Here is a 20535-nt window from a genome sequence, read left to right on the forward strand (position 1 = left end):
TGTTATGCCGGTCCTGCCTGGATATCCACCCCCCCCCCCCAAAATTCTATAAGTCCCTCCAGATCCTTGAGCTCAATGCACTACACCTCACCTTCCGCCTCCGTCCCCCACGCGGATCCTTTATGACCTGATTCATTTCCCCCATCTGCTCCTTTCCCTCGAACATATCCAAGTCCTCTACACCTCCCGCTGTCTTGATTCCCCCCCCCCCCCCACCCCAACCCCTGGTTGCTCCTCTGAACTCCTGCCGCTGCCGCACTTTCCCCGTTGCGTCCCCCCTACTCTCCATTTCTACACACTTCATCTCCTTTCCTAAGGTGGCTTCTGTCATCTACCCCTCCCAGATGATGGTTTCTCTTGCGCCATTTATCACTCATATCAAATCTGTTCCTCGCCTCCCCCTCCCTCCCTCTGTCCTTTTCCCAGGCTGCTCTGCCCCCTTCCATCCTGTTTCTTTTTCCCCACCTACCCTCTCTTTAACAACTTTCTCTTCCTTAAGTCCTTTGGCTTTCCCCTCCACTGCCTTTCCCCACTCCTTCTCACATCCACCCTGTGTGTGTCGTCTCCCTCCATCGGCTCGCCACCCCCCCCCCCCCATGTTGCTTTTCTCCTCCTCCCCAATTTTCCCACTTCTCCTGACCAGGTCCTCCCCCCCCCCCCCCCAACTGCTTTCGTGTTTCGTTTATAATGCAGTGTTTAAGTGATGTGTCAGTATTGCGCGTCCCATTTTTTCTTTTTTTTTTTTTACATGTTATGAACGAAACCATCCTGTCACTAGGTGTCTTTTTAACTCCTGCGAACAAAATTCAGACTGTCGCCATGTTTTCTTTAATTGAACCTGTCTAATTACTATGTGTTTCAATCAGCATCACCAACCCCTTGTTTCATATTTTAAATTCCGCAACTTTTCGCCCTGTTACAGATTTCACTAGTCACCTTTTTATCCTCTGTTTTTACTGTTTATTCTCTACTTTTTTTGTCATCAGTCTACTGACTGCTTTGATGCAGCCCGCCACGAATTCCTTTCCTGTGCTAACCTTTTCATCACAGCACTTGCAACCTACATCCTCAATTATTTGCTTGACGTATTCCAATCTCTGTCTTCCTCTACAGTTTTTGCCCTCTACAGCTCCCTCTAGTACCATGGAACTCATTCCCTCATGTCTTAGCAGATGTCATATCATCCTGTCCCTTCTCCTTATCAGTGTTTTCCACATATTCCTTTACTCTCCGATTCTGCATAGAACCTCCTCATTCCTTACCTTATCAGTCCACCTAATTTTCAACATTCGTCTATAGTACCACATCTCAAATGCTTCGATTCTCTTCTGTTCCGGTTTTCCCACAGTCCATGTTTCACTACCATACAATGCTGTACTCCCGACGTACATCCTCAGAAATTTCTTCCTCAAATTAAGGCCGTTATTTGATATTAGTAGACTTTATAAAGGCACATTTGCATGCCGAGCGTGAGTTTCCTCGGAAACGCGAGATATTAATTAAATAAATAATCAGTGACAAATAAATAAAGCCTATGGCACACAACTGCAGCGCTGTGTCGCTGATAAAACAAAAGCACAATTACGTTACTCGTATGTTTGATTAAGAAAAGAGAGCTCTGGTTGAAGTGGTGCGAGAAGCACGTATTTTAGTTTATTGTCTGGCACACCACCATATTTCATGTTATAGAAAATTACTGCGAGTTGCAACCATACTAGGCACTCGATTCTGAAAAGAATTTATATCTATAAAAGTAGGTAGGATTGTGAACTGTAGGCTTATTCATTGAATATATCTGACTTAACTAACTGTGTAATTTTTTGTTTAGTAGACAATCACCTCTGTACGACGTTTTGGCATGGCTGGCAAATTATTGTAATATTGAGATTTAGTTTATGAGTCCGCACCTACCGCAGCAGTCTTTGGAAACGATTTAATTACGAAGTCCGATTATTTCAGTTTTATTTCACGGTCAACTACGAGTAACATTGCCTTTACGGAAAAGCCATTGTCAAGCGTCTGATACCGAATAATTAAAACCTGACGACTCATAGGAGAGACAATCATACAGATAAAATAATTAATATTTTATTTTATTTTATTTATTTTATAACTTCTCTTGGCCAGAAATGCCTTTTTTGTCATAGCGAGTCTGCTTTTGATGTCCATTGGTTATTTTACTGCCTAGGTAGCAGAATTCCTTAACTTCATTGACTTCGTGACCATCAATCCTGATGTTAAGTTTCTCGCTGTTCTCATTTCTACTACTTCTCATTACCTTCGTCTTTCTCCGATTTACTCTCAAACCATACTGTGTACTCATTAGACTGTTCATTCCGTTCAGCAGATCATTTAATTCTTCTTCACTTTCACTCAGGATAGCAATGTCATCAGCGAGTCGTATCATTGATATCCTTTCACCTTGTATTTTAATTCCACTCCTGAACCTTTCTTTTATTTCCATCATTGCTTCCTCGATGCACAGATTGAAGAGTAGGGGCGAAAGGCTGCAACCTTTTCTTACACCCTTCTTAATACGAGCGCTTCGTTCTTGATCGTCCACTCTTATTATTCCCTCTTGGTTGTTGTACATATTGTATATGACCCGACTCTCCCTATAGCTTACGCCTACTTTTTTCAGAATCTCGAACAGCTTGCACCATTTTATATTGTCGAACGCTTTTTCCAGGTCGACAGATCCTATGAAAGTGTCTTGATTTTTCTATAGTCTTGCTTCCATTATTAGCCGTAACGTCAGAATTGCCTCTCTCGTCCCTTTACTTTTCCTAAAGGTAAACGGATCGTCACCTAGCGCATTCTCAATTTTCTTTTCCATTCTTCTGTGTATTATTCTTGTAAGCAGCTTCGATGCATGAGCTGTTAAGGCGATTGTGCGATAATTCTCGCACTTGTCAGCTCTTGCCGTCTTCGGAATTGTGTGGATGATGCTTTTCCGAAAGTCAGATGGTATGTCGCCAGACTCATATATTCTACACACCAATGTGAATAGTCGTTTTGTTGCCACTTCCCCCAATGATTTTAGAAATTCTGATGGAATGTTATGCATCCCTTCTGCTTTATTTGACCGTAAGTCCTCCAAAGCTCTTTTAAATTCCGATTCTAATACTGGATCCCCTATCTCTTCTAAATCGACTCCTGTTTCTTCTTCTATCACATCAGACAAATCTTCACTCTCATAGAGGTTTGCAATGTATTCTTTCCACCTATCTGCTCTCTCCCCGCGCGGTTCTGGCGCTGCAGTCTGGAACCGCGAGACTGCTGCGGTCGCAGGTTCGAATCCTGCCTCGGGCATGGATGTGTGTGATGTCCTTAGGTTAGTTAGGTTTAAGTAGTTCTAAGTTCTAGGGGACTAATGACCTCAGCAGTTGAGTCCCATAGTGCTCAGAGCCATTTGAACCATTTGCTCTCTCCTCTGCATTTAACAGTGGAATTCCCGTTGCACTCTTAATATTACCACCGTTGCTTGTAATGTCACCAAAGGTTATTTTGACTTTCTGTATGCTGAGTCTGTCCTTCCGACAATCATATCTTTCTCGATGTCTTCACATTTTTCCTGCAGGCATTTCGCCTTAGCTTCCCTGCACTTCCTATTTATTTCATTCCTCAGCGACTTGTATTTCAGTATTCCTGATTTTCCCGGAACATGTTTGTACTTCTTCCTTTCATCAATCAACTGAAGTATTTCTTATGTTGCCCATGGTTTCTTCGCAGCTACCTTCTTTGTACCTATGTTTTCCTTCCCAACTTCTGTGATAGCCCTTTTTAGAGATGTCCATTCCTCTTCAACTGTACTGCCTACTGCGCTATTCCTTATTGCTGTATCTATAGCGTTAGAGAACTTCAAACGTATCTCGTCATTCCTTAGTACTTCCGTATCCCACTTCTTTGCGTATTGATTCTTCCTGACTAATGTCTTGAACTTCAGCCTACTCTTCATCCCTACTATATTGTGATCTGAGTTTATATCTGCTCCTGGGTACGCCTTACAATCCAGTATCTGATTTCGGAATCTGTCTGACCGTGATGTAATCTAATTGAAATCTTCCCGTATCTTCCGGCCCTTTCCAAGTATACCTCCTCTTGTGATTCTTGAACAGGGTATTCGCTATTACTAGCTGAAACTTATTACAGAACTCAGTCTTTCTCCTCTTTCATTCCTTGTCCCAAGCCCATATTCTCCTGTAACCTGTTCTTCTACTCCTTCCCCTACAACTGCATTCCAGTCGCCCTTTACTATTAGATTTTCATCCCCCTTTAAATACTGCATTACCCTTTCAATATCCTCAATACACTTTCTCTATCTGTTCATCTTCAGCCTGCGACGTCGGCATGTATACCTGAACTATCGTTGTCGGTGTTGGTCTGCTGTCCATTCTGATTAGAACAACCCGGTCACTGAACTGTTCACAGTAACACACCCTCTGCCCTACCTTCCTATTCATAACGAATCCTACACCTGTTACACCATTTTCTGCTGCTGTTGATATTACCCGATACTCATCTGACCATAAATCCTTGTCTTCCTTCCACTTCACTTCACTGACCCTTACTATATCTAGATTGAGCCTTTGCATTTCCCGCCGGCCGTGGTGGTCTCGCGGTTCTAGGCGCGCAGTCCGGAACCGTGCGACTGCTACGGTCGCAGGTTCAAATCCTGCCTCGGGCATGGATGTCCTTAGGTTAGTTAGGTTTAACTAGTTCTAAGTTCTAGGGGACTAATGACCTCAGCAGTTGAGTCCCATAGTGCTCAGAGCCATTTTTTGCCGTTGGCAGAATGAGGCTGACTTCTTATGCCGGAAGTCTTCGGCCGCCAATGCTGGTTATTTATCAAAATTTAGCGGCGGGGGTCGAACCTGGGACCGAAAACGTTTTGATTATGAATCAAAGACGCTACCCCTAGACCTCTACTGTAGGCTGCAGAGCTGCATATTACGCAGCCCGCTCCCTCCTCTGGGGACGGTGGGAATCGAAAGTCCTCTTTCCTTCTCTATGGATGTTTGCTGAAATTTTTAATTTTTTTTATACATTTTTCCCTGTCTGTCGTGTCTTACATCGAGATGTTTAATTTGTTGAGGTCTTCCATTTACCCACTTGTTTTTCACATTATTAGTTGTCACTACGTTAAAAATTTTCTTGGCCAGTCTATTTTCGTTCATCCTATGTGTGTATTCGTAGAGCGTTGCCCTTCTTTTCCTGATGTTGTCTATAATCGTCAGCATCTGTTCGTACAGCTCTTTTTAGGTATCTTTATTGTGATCCCCTCTTTATGGATCGGCGCGTAGATCTTTGTTTTCTCCTCTCTTGTTTTTCCAACTCCTTGATTTTCGTCCTTCCCTTGATTACTGTTGTTTCTGAGGCCTCTGATAGGACTACTATGCTGTAGTGTATTAATTTGGCGTTGATGGAAATCCTTCTGTTATTGTAATGATAAGTCTGTATGATTTTTGTCATCCATTGGATGTCGAGTTGAGTCCTATTTTCTGTATAATCTCTCCCAGAATTTTGAAACTTTCTATTTGTGTTAGCTTTACATACGTCCTTATCAGTGGTTGTCTGTCTGTGGATTTTGTGTCAATGTACTGCAGTATTTCTCATAAGATTTGTAGTTCTGTTTTGGCTACGATTTGGTGTAGAGTCTGTAGAGCATCTTTAGCTTCTTTTCCGTTATTTATCATGACTATATCATCGGCAAAGACCATGTTGACGGTTTTATCGTTGTATCTTTACCCCCTTGACTCCTTTGTCCCATGTCCTGATTTTTTTCTCCAAAACTCAGTTAAGTAGAATGGGTGACAGGCCATCTCCCTGCCTGATTCCCGTCTTGATTTCGAATGGGTCCTAGATCTCTTCCATAAACTGTACTTTGGATGTTGTATTTGTTAATGTTTCCTGGACCAGCTTTCTGGTCTTCTTGTCCTCCTTTTCTTCCAACTTTTCGAAGCGTGTTTCTCGTTCTGTGAAGTCATAGAATTTTTGAAGTCGACTAATGTTATTGTGGGGTTCCTGGACTCTAGTGTTGATATTGTTTTCAGGTGCCAGCCGGAGTGGCCGAGCGGTTCTAGGCGCTACAGTCTGGAACTGCGCGACCGCTACGGTCACAAGTTCGAATCCTGCTCGGACATGGATGTGTGTGATGTCCTTAGGTTAGTTAGGTTTAAGTAGTTCTAAGTTCTAGGAGACTGATGACCTTAGAATTTAAGTCCTATAGTGCTCAGAGACATTTGTTTTCAGGTAGTAGATCTGCTCGTTGAATGACCTTCCCTTTTTGATGCATTCTCGGTATTGTTTTATATGTGGAGCTTGCCGACTTAACAGGGGTTTGGATGGAATCTTATACACTGAAGAGCCAAAGAAACTGTTACAGAAGTGCCGCAACAAGACGTGGTATTGACGCGGCTAGTGTCTAAGGCAGTGCTTGAGGGAGTTGGCACCATGAATCCTGAAAAGGCTGTCGATAAATCCGTAAGAGTATGAGGGGGTAGAGATCTCTTCTGAACATCACGTTGCAAGACATCCCAGATGTAATCAATAATGTTCATGTATGGGGAGACGGGTGACCAACGGAAGTGTTTGAACTCAGGAGAGTGTTCTGTAGCAATTCTGGAAGTGTGGGGCTTCGCATTAAGTTGCTGGAATTGCCCAAGTCCGTCGGAATGCACACTGGACACAAATGAATGCATCTGATGAGATATGATGCTTACTTAGTGTCACCTGTCAGAGTCGTATCTATACGTATCAGGGGTCCTACATCAATCCAACTGCACACGCTCCACACCATTACAGAGCCTCCACCAGTTTGAACAGTCGCCTGCTGACATGCACGGTCGATGGATTCATAAGGTAGTCTCCATACCTGTACGAATCCGTTCGCTCGATACAATTTGAAACGAGACTCAGCCGATCAGGCACCATGTTTCCAGTCATCAACAGTCCCATGTCGATGTTGATGGGCCCAGTCGAGGCGTAAAGCTTTGTGTCGCGCAGTAATCAAGGGTACACGAGTGGGCCTTCGGCTGTGAAAACCCATACCTATGATGTTTGTTGATGGCCCAGCACTGAAATCTGCAGCAATTTGCGGAAGGGTTGTACTTCTGTCACATAGAACGATTCTCTTTAGTCGTCGTCGGTCCCTTCCTTGCAGGATCTTTTTCCGGTCGCAGCGATGTAGGAGAACTGGTGTTTTATCAGTTTCGTGATATTCGCGGCACACGTGAAATGGTCGTACGGAAAAATCCCCATTTCATCGCTACCTCGGAGATGCTGTGTCCCGCCGCTGGTGCGCCGACTATAGCACCACGTTCAAACTCACTTAGCTCTTGATAAACTGTCATTGGAGCATAAGTAAACGATGTAAAAACTGCGCCAGACACTTGGTGTCTTACATTAGCGTTGCCGACGGCAGCGCCGTATTCTGCCTGTCTACATATCTATGTATTTGAACACGCATACCTATGCCAGATTCTTTGGCTTTTTAGTGTATGTTATCGGCGGAAGCGAGATGCATCTGCATTTATGTTCAAGCATGTACACTACTGGCCTTTAAAATTGCTACACCAAGAAGATGACGTGCTACAGACACGAAATTAAACCGACAGGAAGAAGATGCTGTGACATGCAAATGATTAGCTTTTCAGAGCATTCACATAAGGTTGGCGCTGGTGGCGACACCTACAGCGTGCTGACGTGAGGAAAGTTTAAAACCGATTTCTCATACACAAACAGCAGTTGACCAGCGTTGCCTGGTGAAACGTTGTTGTGATGCCTCGCGTAAAAGCAGAAATGCGTACCATCACGTTTCCGACTTTGATAAAGATTGGAATGTAGCCCATAGCGATTGCGGTTTATGGTATCGCGACGTTGCTGCTCGCGTTGGTCGAGAACCGATGACTGTTAGCAGAATATGGAATCGGTGGGTTCAAGAGGGTAATACGGAACGCCGTGCTGGATCCCAACGGCCTCGTGCCACTAACAGTCGAGATGACAGGCATCTTATCTGCATAGCTGTAACAGATAGTGCAGCCACGTCTCGATCGCTGACTCAACAGATGTGGACGTTTGCAAGACACCAACCATCTGCACGAACAGTTCTACGACGTTTGCAGCAGCATGGACTATCAGCTTGGAGACCATGGCTGCGTTTACCCTTGACACTGCATCGCAGACAGGAACGCCTGCGATGGTGTATTCAACGACGAACCTGGATGCACGAATGGCAAAACGTCATTTCTTCGGATGACTTCAGGTTCTGTGTACAGCATCATGATGGCGATATCGCGTGTATTCTTCATCGCCATACTGGCGTATCACCCGACGTGATGGTATGGGGTGCCATTGGTTACACGTGTCGGTCACCTCTCGTTCGCATTGACGGCACTTTGAACAGTGGACGTTACATTTCAGATGTGTTACGACCCGTGGCTCTACCCTTCATTCGATCCCTGCGAAACCCTACATTTCAGCAGGATAATGCACGACCGCATGTTGCAGGTCCTGTACGGGCCTTTCTGGATACAGAAAATGTTAGACTGCTGCCCGGCCAGCACATTCGCAAGATCTCTCACTAATTGAAAACGTCTGGTCAATGGTGGCCGAGCAACTGGCTCGTCACAATACGGCAGTCACTAATGAACTGTGGTATCGTGTTGAAGCTGCATGGGCAGCTGTACCTGTATACGCCATCCAAGCTCTGTTTGACTCAATGGCCAGGCGTATCAAGGCCGTTATTACGGACAGAGGTGGTTGTTCTGGGTACTGATTTCTCAGGATCTATGCACCCAAATTGGGTGAAAGTGTAATCGCATGTCAGTTCTAGTATAATATATTTGTCGAATGGATACCCGTTTATCATCTGCATTTCTTCTTTGTGTAGCAATTTTAATGGCCAGTAGTGTAATTCTTGCAGCGTTCCCATGTTGTGGTGCAAATCCTGAATATGTGTGTGTGTGTGTTTCGAGTGACACTTTTCTTTTTTCCGCTCAGGATACCAGGTGGGATACAAGGTGCTAGACTTATCCGCTGACGGCGGCTTCCTGTCGCTGGCCTCGTGCAACAAGTTCGCCCAGCAGTGCTACGGCGTGATCCTGGCGCGCGACTTCAACGTCACGGGCCGCGACGCCGAGCTGCTGGCGGCTCACCACGGCCTGGCGCGAGCCGGCCTCAACGACACCGCGCTGGGCCACCGCCAGCACCCCGACGCCTGCAGCCCGGGAGGGGTGGGAGCAGGCTCTGGCGCCGGCGGAGGCGCGGGGGACGCCGCTCTGCAGCCCGTGCGCTACGACGTCTGACGGCTGACCGCCGCCGCGCCGCTGCCGGCTGCCAACAGGTGGTCCACCCGCGCCCTCAAAACAGCAGCACGCAGTACTTGCTGTTACAGCAGGTGTCGTTTTCACTATTGCTGCAGTTCGTGCTGCTCGAATCACAAGATACCTATCTCTAGGCAAATTAAATTTAGAACTATCATTAATAATGCGTGTATGTCGTGAAAACAGATTTTGGGGCCATCTGTCCACATACAACCATTTTATAGTTCGGCTGTACTTGCTAACTCTGAATCTCGCACCGAAAGCGCTGTATAATAGATCTGAAATAAAATGGTCTGTTTTACTAGTACACTAAACGCCAAACATAAATTAACTGCACTACTACACAATATTTTATGTTACAAAATAAACATGATTATTACGTGTTTTTTTTTTTTTTTTTTTTTTTTTGTTGATATCCTCAGAAAGAAGATTGGCAAGAAGGGTACAACACACTACACTTGGTTCTTTCATCAGCGTCCCAGAAGAATCGGAGAAAAAAATTCTTCTCAATTCCATTTTTAGGTCCAGTGTCATACCAGATTCAAAGGTTGCTTCGTATTAAATACAAATGTAATATTGCCTTTTCCACTAATAACAACTGGAGAAAAAATGTCGTCCATAGTTTAAAGCCAACTACTAGCCCTCTGCATAATTCTAGTGTCTACAAGATTTCATGTGACACTTGCGGTGCCTATTATATCGGTCAAACAGGGCGTGCCTATTCAATTCGCTGTAAAGAACATTTTCTGAGGAAAAACGGTTCGTGTGCCCCTAATTCTTCTTTTGGAGATCACCTGTTAATCACAGGACACTCTCCTTAAGGAGTTGAGAAGTTGGAAATTTTGCGTATTGAAGAAAAAGGGCGTGAACTTGATATTTTAGAGGAGCTGGACATTTTCAAGCATTTACTTTCGAATGACGGACTTTTTCTCAACGAGCAGGTGCAGTTGCGCGGAAGAAGTTATTTCAATGGTATAAAGCCGCTGCTTGACGAGATCCAACACTTTGATGTACCAACTACTTATTGCAGATTCAGAAATACCTTTTCTTTCTACTTCTTACGGCTCATATACGTAAATTAAAAAAAAACTTTTTTGGTTTTTATAACGTATCTTTAAAGCAATCAGTAATGTCATCTAATGGATTATTTCGTATATGTCTTCTTTACGCATTTATTCTGGAATTTTTGTAGTACAGCCAGTCATTCATTAGTTGTATTTTATATCATGCAGTATCCTGCTATTGTAATTACTTCATGTACACCGTTCAGGTCTTTATTTCCCTCTCTGCAGTTACGAGAGATGGTTACAAAATAGCTTGTTAGCTTGTTTTACCAATTAGCCACCAGATTGTCTTGAAGTTGCCGTGACGCACAAGTCACATGATGTTTCAGTTTTGTGTTGACTGTAGCAGAGGACACATGGCAGCCCCTAGTGGCTTGCACCTCTGTTGCGTTTTATTTTAATTCTGACTATCTGACGCTGTCAGGTATGACCACAGCTTTCGTATTTTTTGGTTCATTATGCTGTAACATTTAGTTTTAATTTTGTCAGAAGGTGTCCCTTGTGACACTGAAACCTAGGTTACAAATTAATTGTGTTGGCGACTGAGGCCTGTGTTTTCCAAAATTTTGTATTATTTTTACTGTTTATAGCCATGTAACCGTCATTTAATCTTATGCTGCTCAATGGCTTTGTTTTTGTAACTATCTGACAGACTAATGCTCTTGAATGCTTGCTGCTCCACAACTTTCAGAAATTTATCAAAGCTGCACAGAAATGTTTATTTGCCAAAATCGGTCTGCGGGTTAATAACCCATCATCAGTGGCATCTGATATAGGGAAACAAACTATCTATATTGGTTTCTACAAAATGACAAGTGTATATATAGCGGCAGTAATACAAGTCTGCTTACATTATTTACGGCTGTAGCACTGATAAGCATGTCGGTTAACACGACAAGAAATGAAATCTGTTCTGTAACATAGCATACAGGTTCTCATGTATATTACTGCTATCAGGTCTTAGGCAGTCACAATTCTTGATAACGTTTGACATAATTGTAAACACGGGACTGACAGGTTGAACAGTGTACATTATCTGTCTTTTGTTATTTCTAAGATAATATTTTGCGACATACGTTCATATATGTAAATTACAATTTTTAGACATTTTTACATGAAGGTAGAATATACAAAAGGTACAAAATTTCGAAATAATCTAACATATCACGTCTAATTAGACAGTTTTACATGCGGGACGTAGACTCCAAACCATTCTCCATAAAGCAGAAAAAGGCAAATTATTAAATATTCTAGAAGTATGTGAAATATACACCTATATGACGAAACAAACGGACAACATGCTTACGGGATAAGATGCACAATCAAAATTTCAGAAGTGTTTTAACCAGCTAATGTTTGTTTGGGGTCTGTGTCCTCCATATAAAACTGTCTAACTGGATGTGATACGTCGGAGTTTCTTGCTATTTTATGCCTTCTTTCATGTATTCTACCTTCACGAACGATTTGCTGAAAAACTGTAATGTGTGTGTGTGTGTGTGTGTGTGTGTGTGTGTGTGTGTGTGTGTTTGAATTAACAAAACACAACTAATGTAGACTCTTTGTTCTGTCAGTTCCATCTTTTCAGTATATCATAATTATGTCAAATGTTATGAAGAATTGTCACTGCCTAAGATTTGCAAACTGTATACTATGCAATAGGACGCGTTTCAGATCATATTAATTGACAAGTATGTCACTGCTTTATTTTGCTTCTAGTTATGTAGGACCAAATTGAGGACCAAATCTTCTGTGTCACGGAACGTGCCAGTACATCCAGTACATGAAATTAAAACATAAAAATAATAACACATAAAGTAAAATGTTAATGAATCCAAAAAAATACTATCCATAAGTTTATGTAAACGCAATCAACAATATAACACAAGAATCAGCTTAATTTTTTAAGGAGCTCCTCGACAGAATACAAGGAGTGACGCCTGAGGAAACTCTTCAGCTTAGATTTGAAAGCACGTGGATTGCTGTTAAGAATTTTGAATTCTTGTGGTAGCTTACTGAAAATGGATGCAACACTACACTGAAAACCTTTCTCCACAAGAATCAAGGAAGTGCGATCCAAATTCAGACTGGATTTCGGCCAAGTATTAACTGAGTGAAAGCTGCTAATTTTTGGGAATAAGCTGATATCGTTAAATAGAAATGACGGTAAAGAATATATGTATTTACATACCAATTTCAGAATACCCAGACTAGTGAACAGGGGCCGATAAGACGTTCGCGAACTTAACACCCCTTGTTGCCCGAACTACCCGTTTATGGGCCAAATATATCGTTCGAGAATGAGAAGAGTTACCCCAAAATATAAAACCATACGTCATACGAATCAAAAACAGCAAACTACTTTTCGTGTTGAGCTGTGACTTACTTCAGATACCGTTCGAATAGTAAAAATGGCAGCATTAAGTCTTTGAAGAAAATCCTGAACGTAGGATTTCCATGACAATGTGCTACCTATCTGAACACCAAGAAATCTGAACTGTTCAGTTTCACTAATCGTATGCCCATTCTGTGAAATTAAAAGGTCGGGTTCTGTGTGTTAGAAAATGTAAAATCTTAGTTTTACTGTGATTTAGCGTTTTTGTTTTCTACAAGCCATGAACTTATGTCATGAACTGCATTATTTGAAACAGTGCCAATGTTACACACAATATCCTTTACTACCGAGCTGATGTCATCAACAAACAAAAATATTTTAGAATCACCTGTAATACTAGAGGGCATATCATTTATAACAAGGAACAGGAGAGGCTCCAGCACTGATCCCTGAGGCACTCCATATCCCCCCCCCCCCCCCCCACCACCACCACCACCACCACTACTACCATTTGACCATGCCCCATTCAGACAGTGCATCATAGCTATTCTTAACACTGTGTATAATGATCTTTTATTATCTGTTGTGAAAGTAAGAGGTGAACCAACTGTGAGCAACTCTCCATATTCCTTAATGGTCCAACTTCTGGAGTAATATTTTGTGAGCAACACAATCAAATGCCTTAGTTAAATCAAAGATGCCTAGCGCTCGATACCTTTTGTTTAATCCATCGATTACCTCACAGAGAAAAGAGAATATAGCATTTTCAGTTGTTAAACCACTTCTAAAACCGAATTGTTAATTTGGTAGCAAATTGTGTGAAATAAAACGATCACCTATCCTTACATACACGTCCTTTTCAACAACTTTAACAAACACTGATGGCATAGACATAGGTCTAAAATTGTGTACAGTATTCCTTTCTTCCTTTTTATAAAGCGGCTTTACTGCTCATTACTTTAATCGTTCAGAAAACTGACCATTCCTAAAGGAAAAATTACAAATATGGCTAAGTAAAGGGCTAACATGTGCAGCACAGTGCTTTAATATTCTTCTAGGTACTTCGCCATATCTCTGAGAGTCCTTTGTCTTCAGTGATTTAATTATTGAATCAACCCCCCCTTGTCAGAATCACAGAGGATTACTTTAGTCATCAGTCTCGGAAAGGCATTCCAAGAGTTATATGATTCCTTGAAGAAACTAGGTTTTTTATTTAATTCACCAGCAATTCTCAGAAAGTGATTGTTAAATGCTGCACATATATCGGACTTAGCAGCGACAGAAATGTTTTTACTACCAACTGGCTTAATATCGTCGATCTTGCGATGCTGGCCAGACACTTCCTTCGTGACTGACCATATTTGAAGCACCTTGGAATACTGCTTGTAATGAGCAACTGTAGTTCGATTGCGACTGCTAACATTTTGATATAATACCCACTTGATTATGCATGATATCCTTATGCTGCTAGTCAGCCAACCATGCTGCCATTTACTGCTAGTACCCTGTTTAGAGCGTTCTAACGGAAAGCAACTTGCAGAGAGCACGAGAAACCAGTTAAGGGAAGCATTATATTTGTTATCTGCATTATTGGCTCTATAAACATCCTGCCACTCTTACTCCTTCACGATGTTTAAAAAACTCTCTATTGCCACTGCATCAGCTTTCCCACATAGTTTGTAGTTATGTATAACAGCTGTTTGAGTACAAAAACGGTTTAGAGTTAAAATTTGTGCATCACGGTCTGAAAGCCCATTCACCCTTTTACTAACAGAATGACCATCTAATAATGAAGAATGGCTAAAATGGTTCAAATGGCTCTGAGCACTATGCAACTTTAGTTCTGAGGTCATCAGTCACCTAGAACTTAGAACTAATTAAACCTAACTAACCTAAGGACATCACACACATCCATGCACGAGGCAGGATTCGAACCTGCGACCGTAGCGGTCGCTCGGTTCCAGACTGTAGCGCCTAGAACCGCACGACCACTACGACCGGCAATGAAGAATGAATGAAAATATTGTCAATAGCTGTGCTACTGTTCCCCTGCACCCTGGTTGAAAAAAAAAAAAAGACAGATTGCGTCAGATCATATGAATTTAGGAGATCTTCCAACATCCTTTTCCTTGCACAGTTACACACTACAGAGGTACATAATATGAGTAGAGTTATAGTACTCCTTCTATATATATACCGTTGTCATTTGGTAGAAATCAGTTTACTTACATTTTTTCGTTCCTCTGTATCATATGCCATTGATGATGTCAACCAGTTTTGGAAAATAAACATTTCTAGTGCATTTCATGGTGTATAGGAGACGTACTTTAATAAATGATTGCGTAATATTGCTAAAAGGATTTGCGACATGTAAGGTCTACTCTTGAGCACTGAATCTAGTTGTTCTAATATTGAAGTTGTCTCTTGATCAGCCATCTATACCTGCCAATATCGTACTCCGTTTCACATGCGGTTCACGTCAGTGAATTCTCGTTGAGTGTGTCGCTCCCATTATGGTGACGACACTATACATTTCTGTCGTGATATTCGTGAGAAAATGATCTTTAAATAAGAAACCAACAATTGTAAAGTTCCTGAGCTACGAATTATTATTGATCATTTAGAACCTCAGCACCGACTGTTAATGTTAATGTTAATTTTTGTCAGTCACGTAGACACTTCGCCGAACGTTGAAATGAACACAATACTTTGCTTTTCATTCACTCGCAATATCTTACCTTTTTGTACTCTCAGCACGATTTTCACAATCACTGCGTATTCTCAGTCCTGCCCACATGCTCCCAACCATCACCACTCGAAATTCACTATCGCCTCTCCGGTTCTCTCTCTATCTCTTCCTCTCTCTCTCTCTCTCTCTCTCTCTCTCTCTCTCTCTGTCTTCCTCGCTACCTATCCCTCCCTCCCCATTCCTTTGTGACATTCGCCACATTCCGACCGCCCATTTAACAAGGGTGTGCCACCTGCCTATTAGGTTCTGATAGAGCGAACACCACGCAAGAGTTCGCAATAGTGAAACATATGTCTCGCACATTGTAGGCTGACGAGCCTAGTACTTTTCTGAACGATTATTTTTTGTCGGATATTTCGTACTCAAAGAATTAAATCAAAGTGCACTGAGTCGAGGAGCTAATGCTTTAATCATATATGTGTTAATAAAAACGTGAGGTGACATATGAGGTGTCAAACGACTTATTACATTACAATGAGATTTTCACTCTGCTGTGGAGTGTGCGCTGATATGAAACTTCCTGGCAGATTAAAACTGTGTGCCCGACAGAGACTCGAACTCGGGACCTTTGCCTTCTGCGGGCAAGTGCTCTACCAACTGAGCTACCCAAGCACGACTCACGCACCGTCCTCACAGCTGTACTTCTACCAGTACCTCGTCTCCAACCTTCCAAACTTCACAGAAGCTCTCCTGCGTACCTTGCAGAACTAGCACTCCTGAAGAAAGGATACTGCGGAGACATGGCTTAGCCACAGCCTTGGGGATGTTTCCAGAATTAGATTTTCACTCTGCAGCGGAGTGTGCGCTGATATGAAACTTCCTGGTAGATTAAAACTGTGTGCCGGACTTATTACATTTATTACCTTTTGTCACTGAAGCAGCGTGTTATAGCAACTACACGAGGTTTTCCATGCTTACACATTGCTGATACTGATTATTACTTTTTCTTTCTCCTTTTATATAACTGCATTATAGTTAATATATGTGCTGTTTAGTCCTAACAAATAAGACATATGCCTATGTAACAGTTTCCTTTATGTTGCACAACGTATTCGTTCCTGTTACCACATTTGTCTTGCGTATAGCGTTTCGTTAACATGTAAATCTTAATAATACTTATAAATGTAATATATACGTTACAGCTACAGCGCGGGAGAGTCTGCGCTGTAAAATATCGTTAGCCTACGCCCTACGGTCTTACAGCAGACACTGCAGAAGTGTGTGGGCAGAGATGTAACTCTGGTAGCTGGACTCAGTTCACTTGTGTGTCAAGCACGACAGAAAAAAAAAAATCGTGACTTAGGCATATTCTCCAGTTTAATGTGATTGAGCATGCATTAAACGTGAGATAGCAAACGACAGTTTCACGTGGCAGAAATGTTTTGCCAACGCGAGTGTAAATGAGTGAGGATAGTTTTTGCTTTCATCCAGCTCGTATTTAGCAGAAGCAAACACTGAGATATCACAGTCGGCAAAATGACTACGCGCATCATGAAAAATGTTGCGACTGTAGGCCTACATGAACATTAAGGACCGTACAACTCTATCGCCGCCTCTGCCTAGCAACAGAGAGAACGTTGGAGGACATCATGCAGCACGCGCAGCTAAGTGAATTCAAACTACGAACTGTCGCTCCCCCCTCTGCAAAAATTAGCTAACATTTTCATTTTCTGATTTTTAAGTACTTCCATTCCAAAGGGCTTTACAGAAATCAACATTTTGTAGAAATGTGCTTTAACAGTAACTGAACTGACTGGCTCAAATGGCTCTGAGCACTATGGCACTTAACAGCTGAGGTCATCAGTCCCCTAGAACTTAGAACTACTTAAACCTAACTAACCTAAGGACATCACACACATCCATGCCCGAGGCAGGATTCGAACCTGCGACCCTAGCGGTCACGCGATTCCAGACTGAAGCGCCTGGAACCGGTCGGCCATTTCGGCCGGCACTGAATTGATTGGTCTCTTACTTATACTTGGCCCCGATATTCATGTATTACATTATTATAAAGTTCCCGTTCTAATCTGTTTAGATACACTTTTTTTCAAAGTATATAATTTCAAATATTTTCTCCATTTTTACGTACAGTGATATGTCTTGCAGTTTGCCATTTACGTTAAAGTGAATGATGTCACATATTTCCGTGTTATTAACGACAAAACACTGACGGAAACTTGGGTTTGCTTATGAAACCTGTCATTACAGCTCTCTGAATACGTGGATGAACTCGGTTGCTGATTCAATCATTTCTGGTGAAACGTCCCCTTGGAAAAATTTATACATGACTGTGCTTAAACTGACACACAATATTTTTAGCGCAACGCAATCTGACTTTCAAAAATCACTACAAAAGAATGACCCTGACTAACATTAACCTATACGTTTCACAAATCACTTACCTCACAAAAATCTTGGTTACTCGAACTACTGCAATACAGCGAGCGCCACTACTGCCAGCTAAATACAAGATTCAAACTACGGAAGGCAATAACTACTGATAGGCATAGTTAGCAAATGAAAGATTTTAATAGAGAACAAACAATGTATTTACCTTAATAGTCATCAAAAGTCATAATATATATAGCAGTTCATAACATCCAGTCTTCCAAATTTCAAAACTCCGCCATTTCTCTCCCCACGTCCACCACTGCTGGCGGCTCACCTCCAACTGCGCAACGCTACACGCTGTTAACATCCAGCTGCCGCTGCCCAACACTACAATGGCAGACAACAATGCAAACTAGCCACAGACTGCACCCAGCACAGCCAGTGATTTTCATACAGAGCGCTACGTGGCGTTACCAATATAAGAATCTAAACAGCCTACTTACATAGCCCCCATGCTCCCCACAAAAAATTTTACAAATTGTTTTGGGCAGTGGCCAAAAATGATTTGAAGAAATTTTTCATAATTACAATAACAAAGATATCAAATGCACACACTTATTGATACAATGTTGGTCAAAAGCTAAAATTTTCTCACAGTCCATAAAGACAGTCCTGATCATTCATCACAGTAAAATAGCAGTGTTTTTCTCAAAGTCTGAGCAGTAAAAGAAAATGCACACGGAAATAGTGGATTTCCGTGCAGTCTTGAAGAAGTAGTGTTGTCCTTCCAACGGAAAGACAGTGCCGACTCTTGACATGCAGACAGGTAATGGGCCACAACAGAGCAAACCCACCGCAGAGTCAGTCGAAGTTTTGAAGAATATTGGTAGATAGGTCATCACAGAGTAGACCCACTGTAGTCCTGGTAGAGATTACGGGTATTGGTGGGCCACCAGAGGTGCAGACCCACTGCAGTCCTTGTAGAAATAATGGTATTGGTGGGCCATCAAAGATGCAGACCCACTGTAGTCAATGGAGAGACGGCCAGCAGCCATCTGTTGCGACTGTGCAGTTGCACAATCGCCATCGAAAAGTCTTGCAGAGAATATAGCAAGTCCATAAACCACCACTTGTGCACTCACAAAGTTTCTGGAATTATCCTTAGAACCAGCAGTGCTGTTATCCAGTCCCTTGCTGAATTATTAACACACGTGCAGACACTAACAGTCAATCCTTCTCACATATTGTCCATATACTGTGACCAACAGAAATGTGTGCAGTGAAATGGAACTTACAAGTTAATAATATGATGAACTGGTGTCAATTACAATGTTATAACATAAGAATACAATTACAAAGGTACAAAATACATCATTAAAGAACATAACAATAGAGATAACATTTGTAGTAATACACACTTTACAAAAGAATAGAAATAGTCATATACATCAGTGTTACATGAATTATGACATAAGTAAATAAATAAAATATCAGAATAACTTTTGAAACATCAAGTTCACACATGAGTATTAAAACAAAACAGAATAAATAATGTCTAAACACCTTTACAAAGAAAAGAACATATTATTAGAAAAATTCCACAACATAACTCATATCAGCTAAACACATAAAGACAGGAAGAACACAAATATACAATAGTACACAAACACATAGCGGAATAACAGAAAGGGAAAGGACAGGGTTTGTTTTACTGCAGTATCTTGCAAACAAAACTTTCTTTACTTCTTGGAGATCTCCCTTCGTTCTTCATTATTTCAAAAAGTGCTATCTATACCTGCTTTCTGTACTTTTTTTGTAAAACTTCTCAATGCATTTCTTCCAATTCATCGCAACTCATTCTTTTATATAGTCTACCCCTCTTAAGCAATCTTAAATCTACTGAGCTCAGATGCTAAACTAAGGGACGAGGCAATGCAGAAGCACAAAACAATTAACGCAAACAGCAATGACAAAAAAAATGGAAATTGTCAAAGCAAGCTACAGTAAATCTAAATTACCAAGCAATGCAACATTACAACTAATATGAGCCAATGTGCAGCGACAAGAAAAATAAATCAGTAGTGAAACTAGATTAACAGAGTAATACAAAGTGAAATTTAGTAGCACTATGCCTGGCACACAGCAGCAGCAAATGCAATAACTTATATCTAAACATGACAAAGCTCAAGCAGAAAGAATAGTAACCTAAAGACAACAATGCATATAAGGGAAATGTCAATACACATCTTAATGTCTATGTAATTAACGTGGTGCACCACAACTTATTCTACGAAAAATATTACCAAGTAGTTGAAAAGAAAATTATGTATGCAAGTCCTGTGAAGGAAAATGTCTTTTTGTGCTCCTTCGATTTTTTTTAAGTTATTATTTACTGGATCTGTAGGCATAAAATATCTATATTAGTACATCCATAAAATTTTATTTTAACCAATGCTGCAGTGCAGCTAGAAACTAGAGATCAAACAAAATGAGCAAACTCTCAACTAGAAAGACAATAGACGTAAAATGTTTCTCATCATTTCATTAGGCATTTTAGTAAATATCATAAATTAAGAGCTCCACAGTATAATCATATGTTTTCAAGTTTGAGCGTGTCATATTTGCGATGCTTTCTACAAAGAAATGGCAATAGCAAGGGTAATGGCCTCCTTTTTTTTTCTACCTGTGCCACTGAAAGGCACACACTAATGGCTTTTTCTCCAGGCGGGTGGCACA

General features: G+C 41.5%; 1 protein-coding gene across 1 annotated transcript in view; it reads left to right on the forward strand.

Moving 5' to 3' along the window:
* Positions 1-9630, forward strand: part of LOC124606858 — an 84273-nt gene extending 74643 nt beyond the window's left edge. The window contains exon 4 of the mRNA XM_047138939.1: positions 9001-9630. Within this exon, the coding sequence (XP_046994895.1) occupies positions 9001-9305 (305 nt within the window). The 3' untranslated portion in view covers positions 9306-9630. The remainder of the gene's footprint in view (positions 1-9000) is intronic.
* Positions 9631-20535: the final 10905 nt, after the last annotated feature.

The sequence above is a fragment of the Schistocerca americana genome, chromosome 3, assembly GCF_021461395.2.
Source record: "Schistocerca americana isolate TAMUIC-IGC-003095 chromosome 3, iqSchAmer2.1, whole genome shotgun sequence".
NCBI lineage: Eukaryota > Metazoa > Arthropoda > Insecta > Orthoptera > Acrididae > Schistocerca > Schistocerca americana.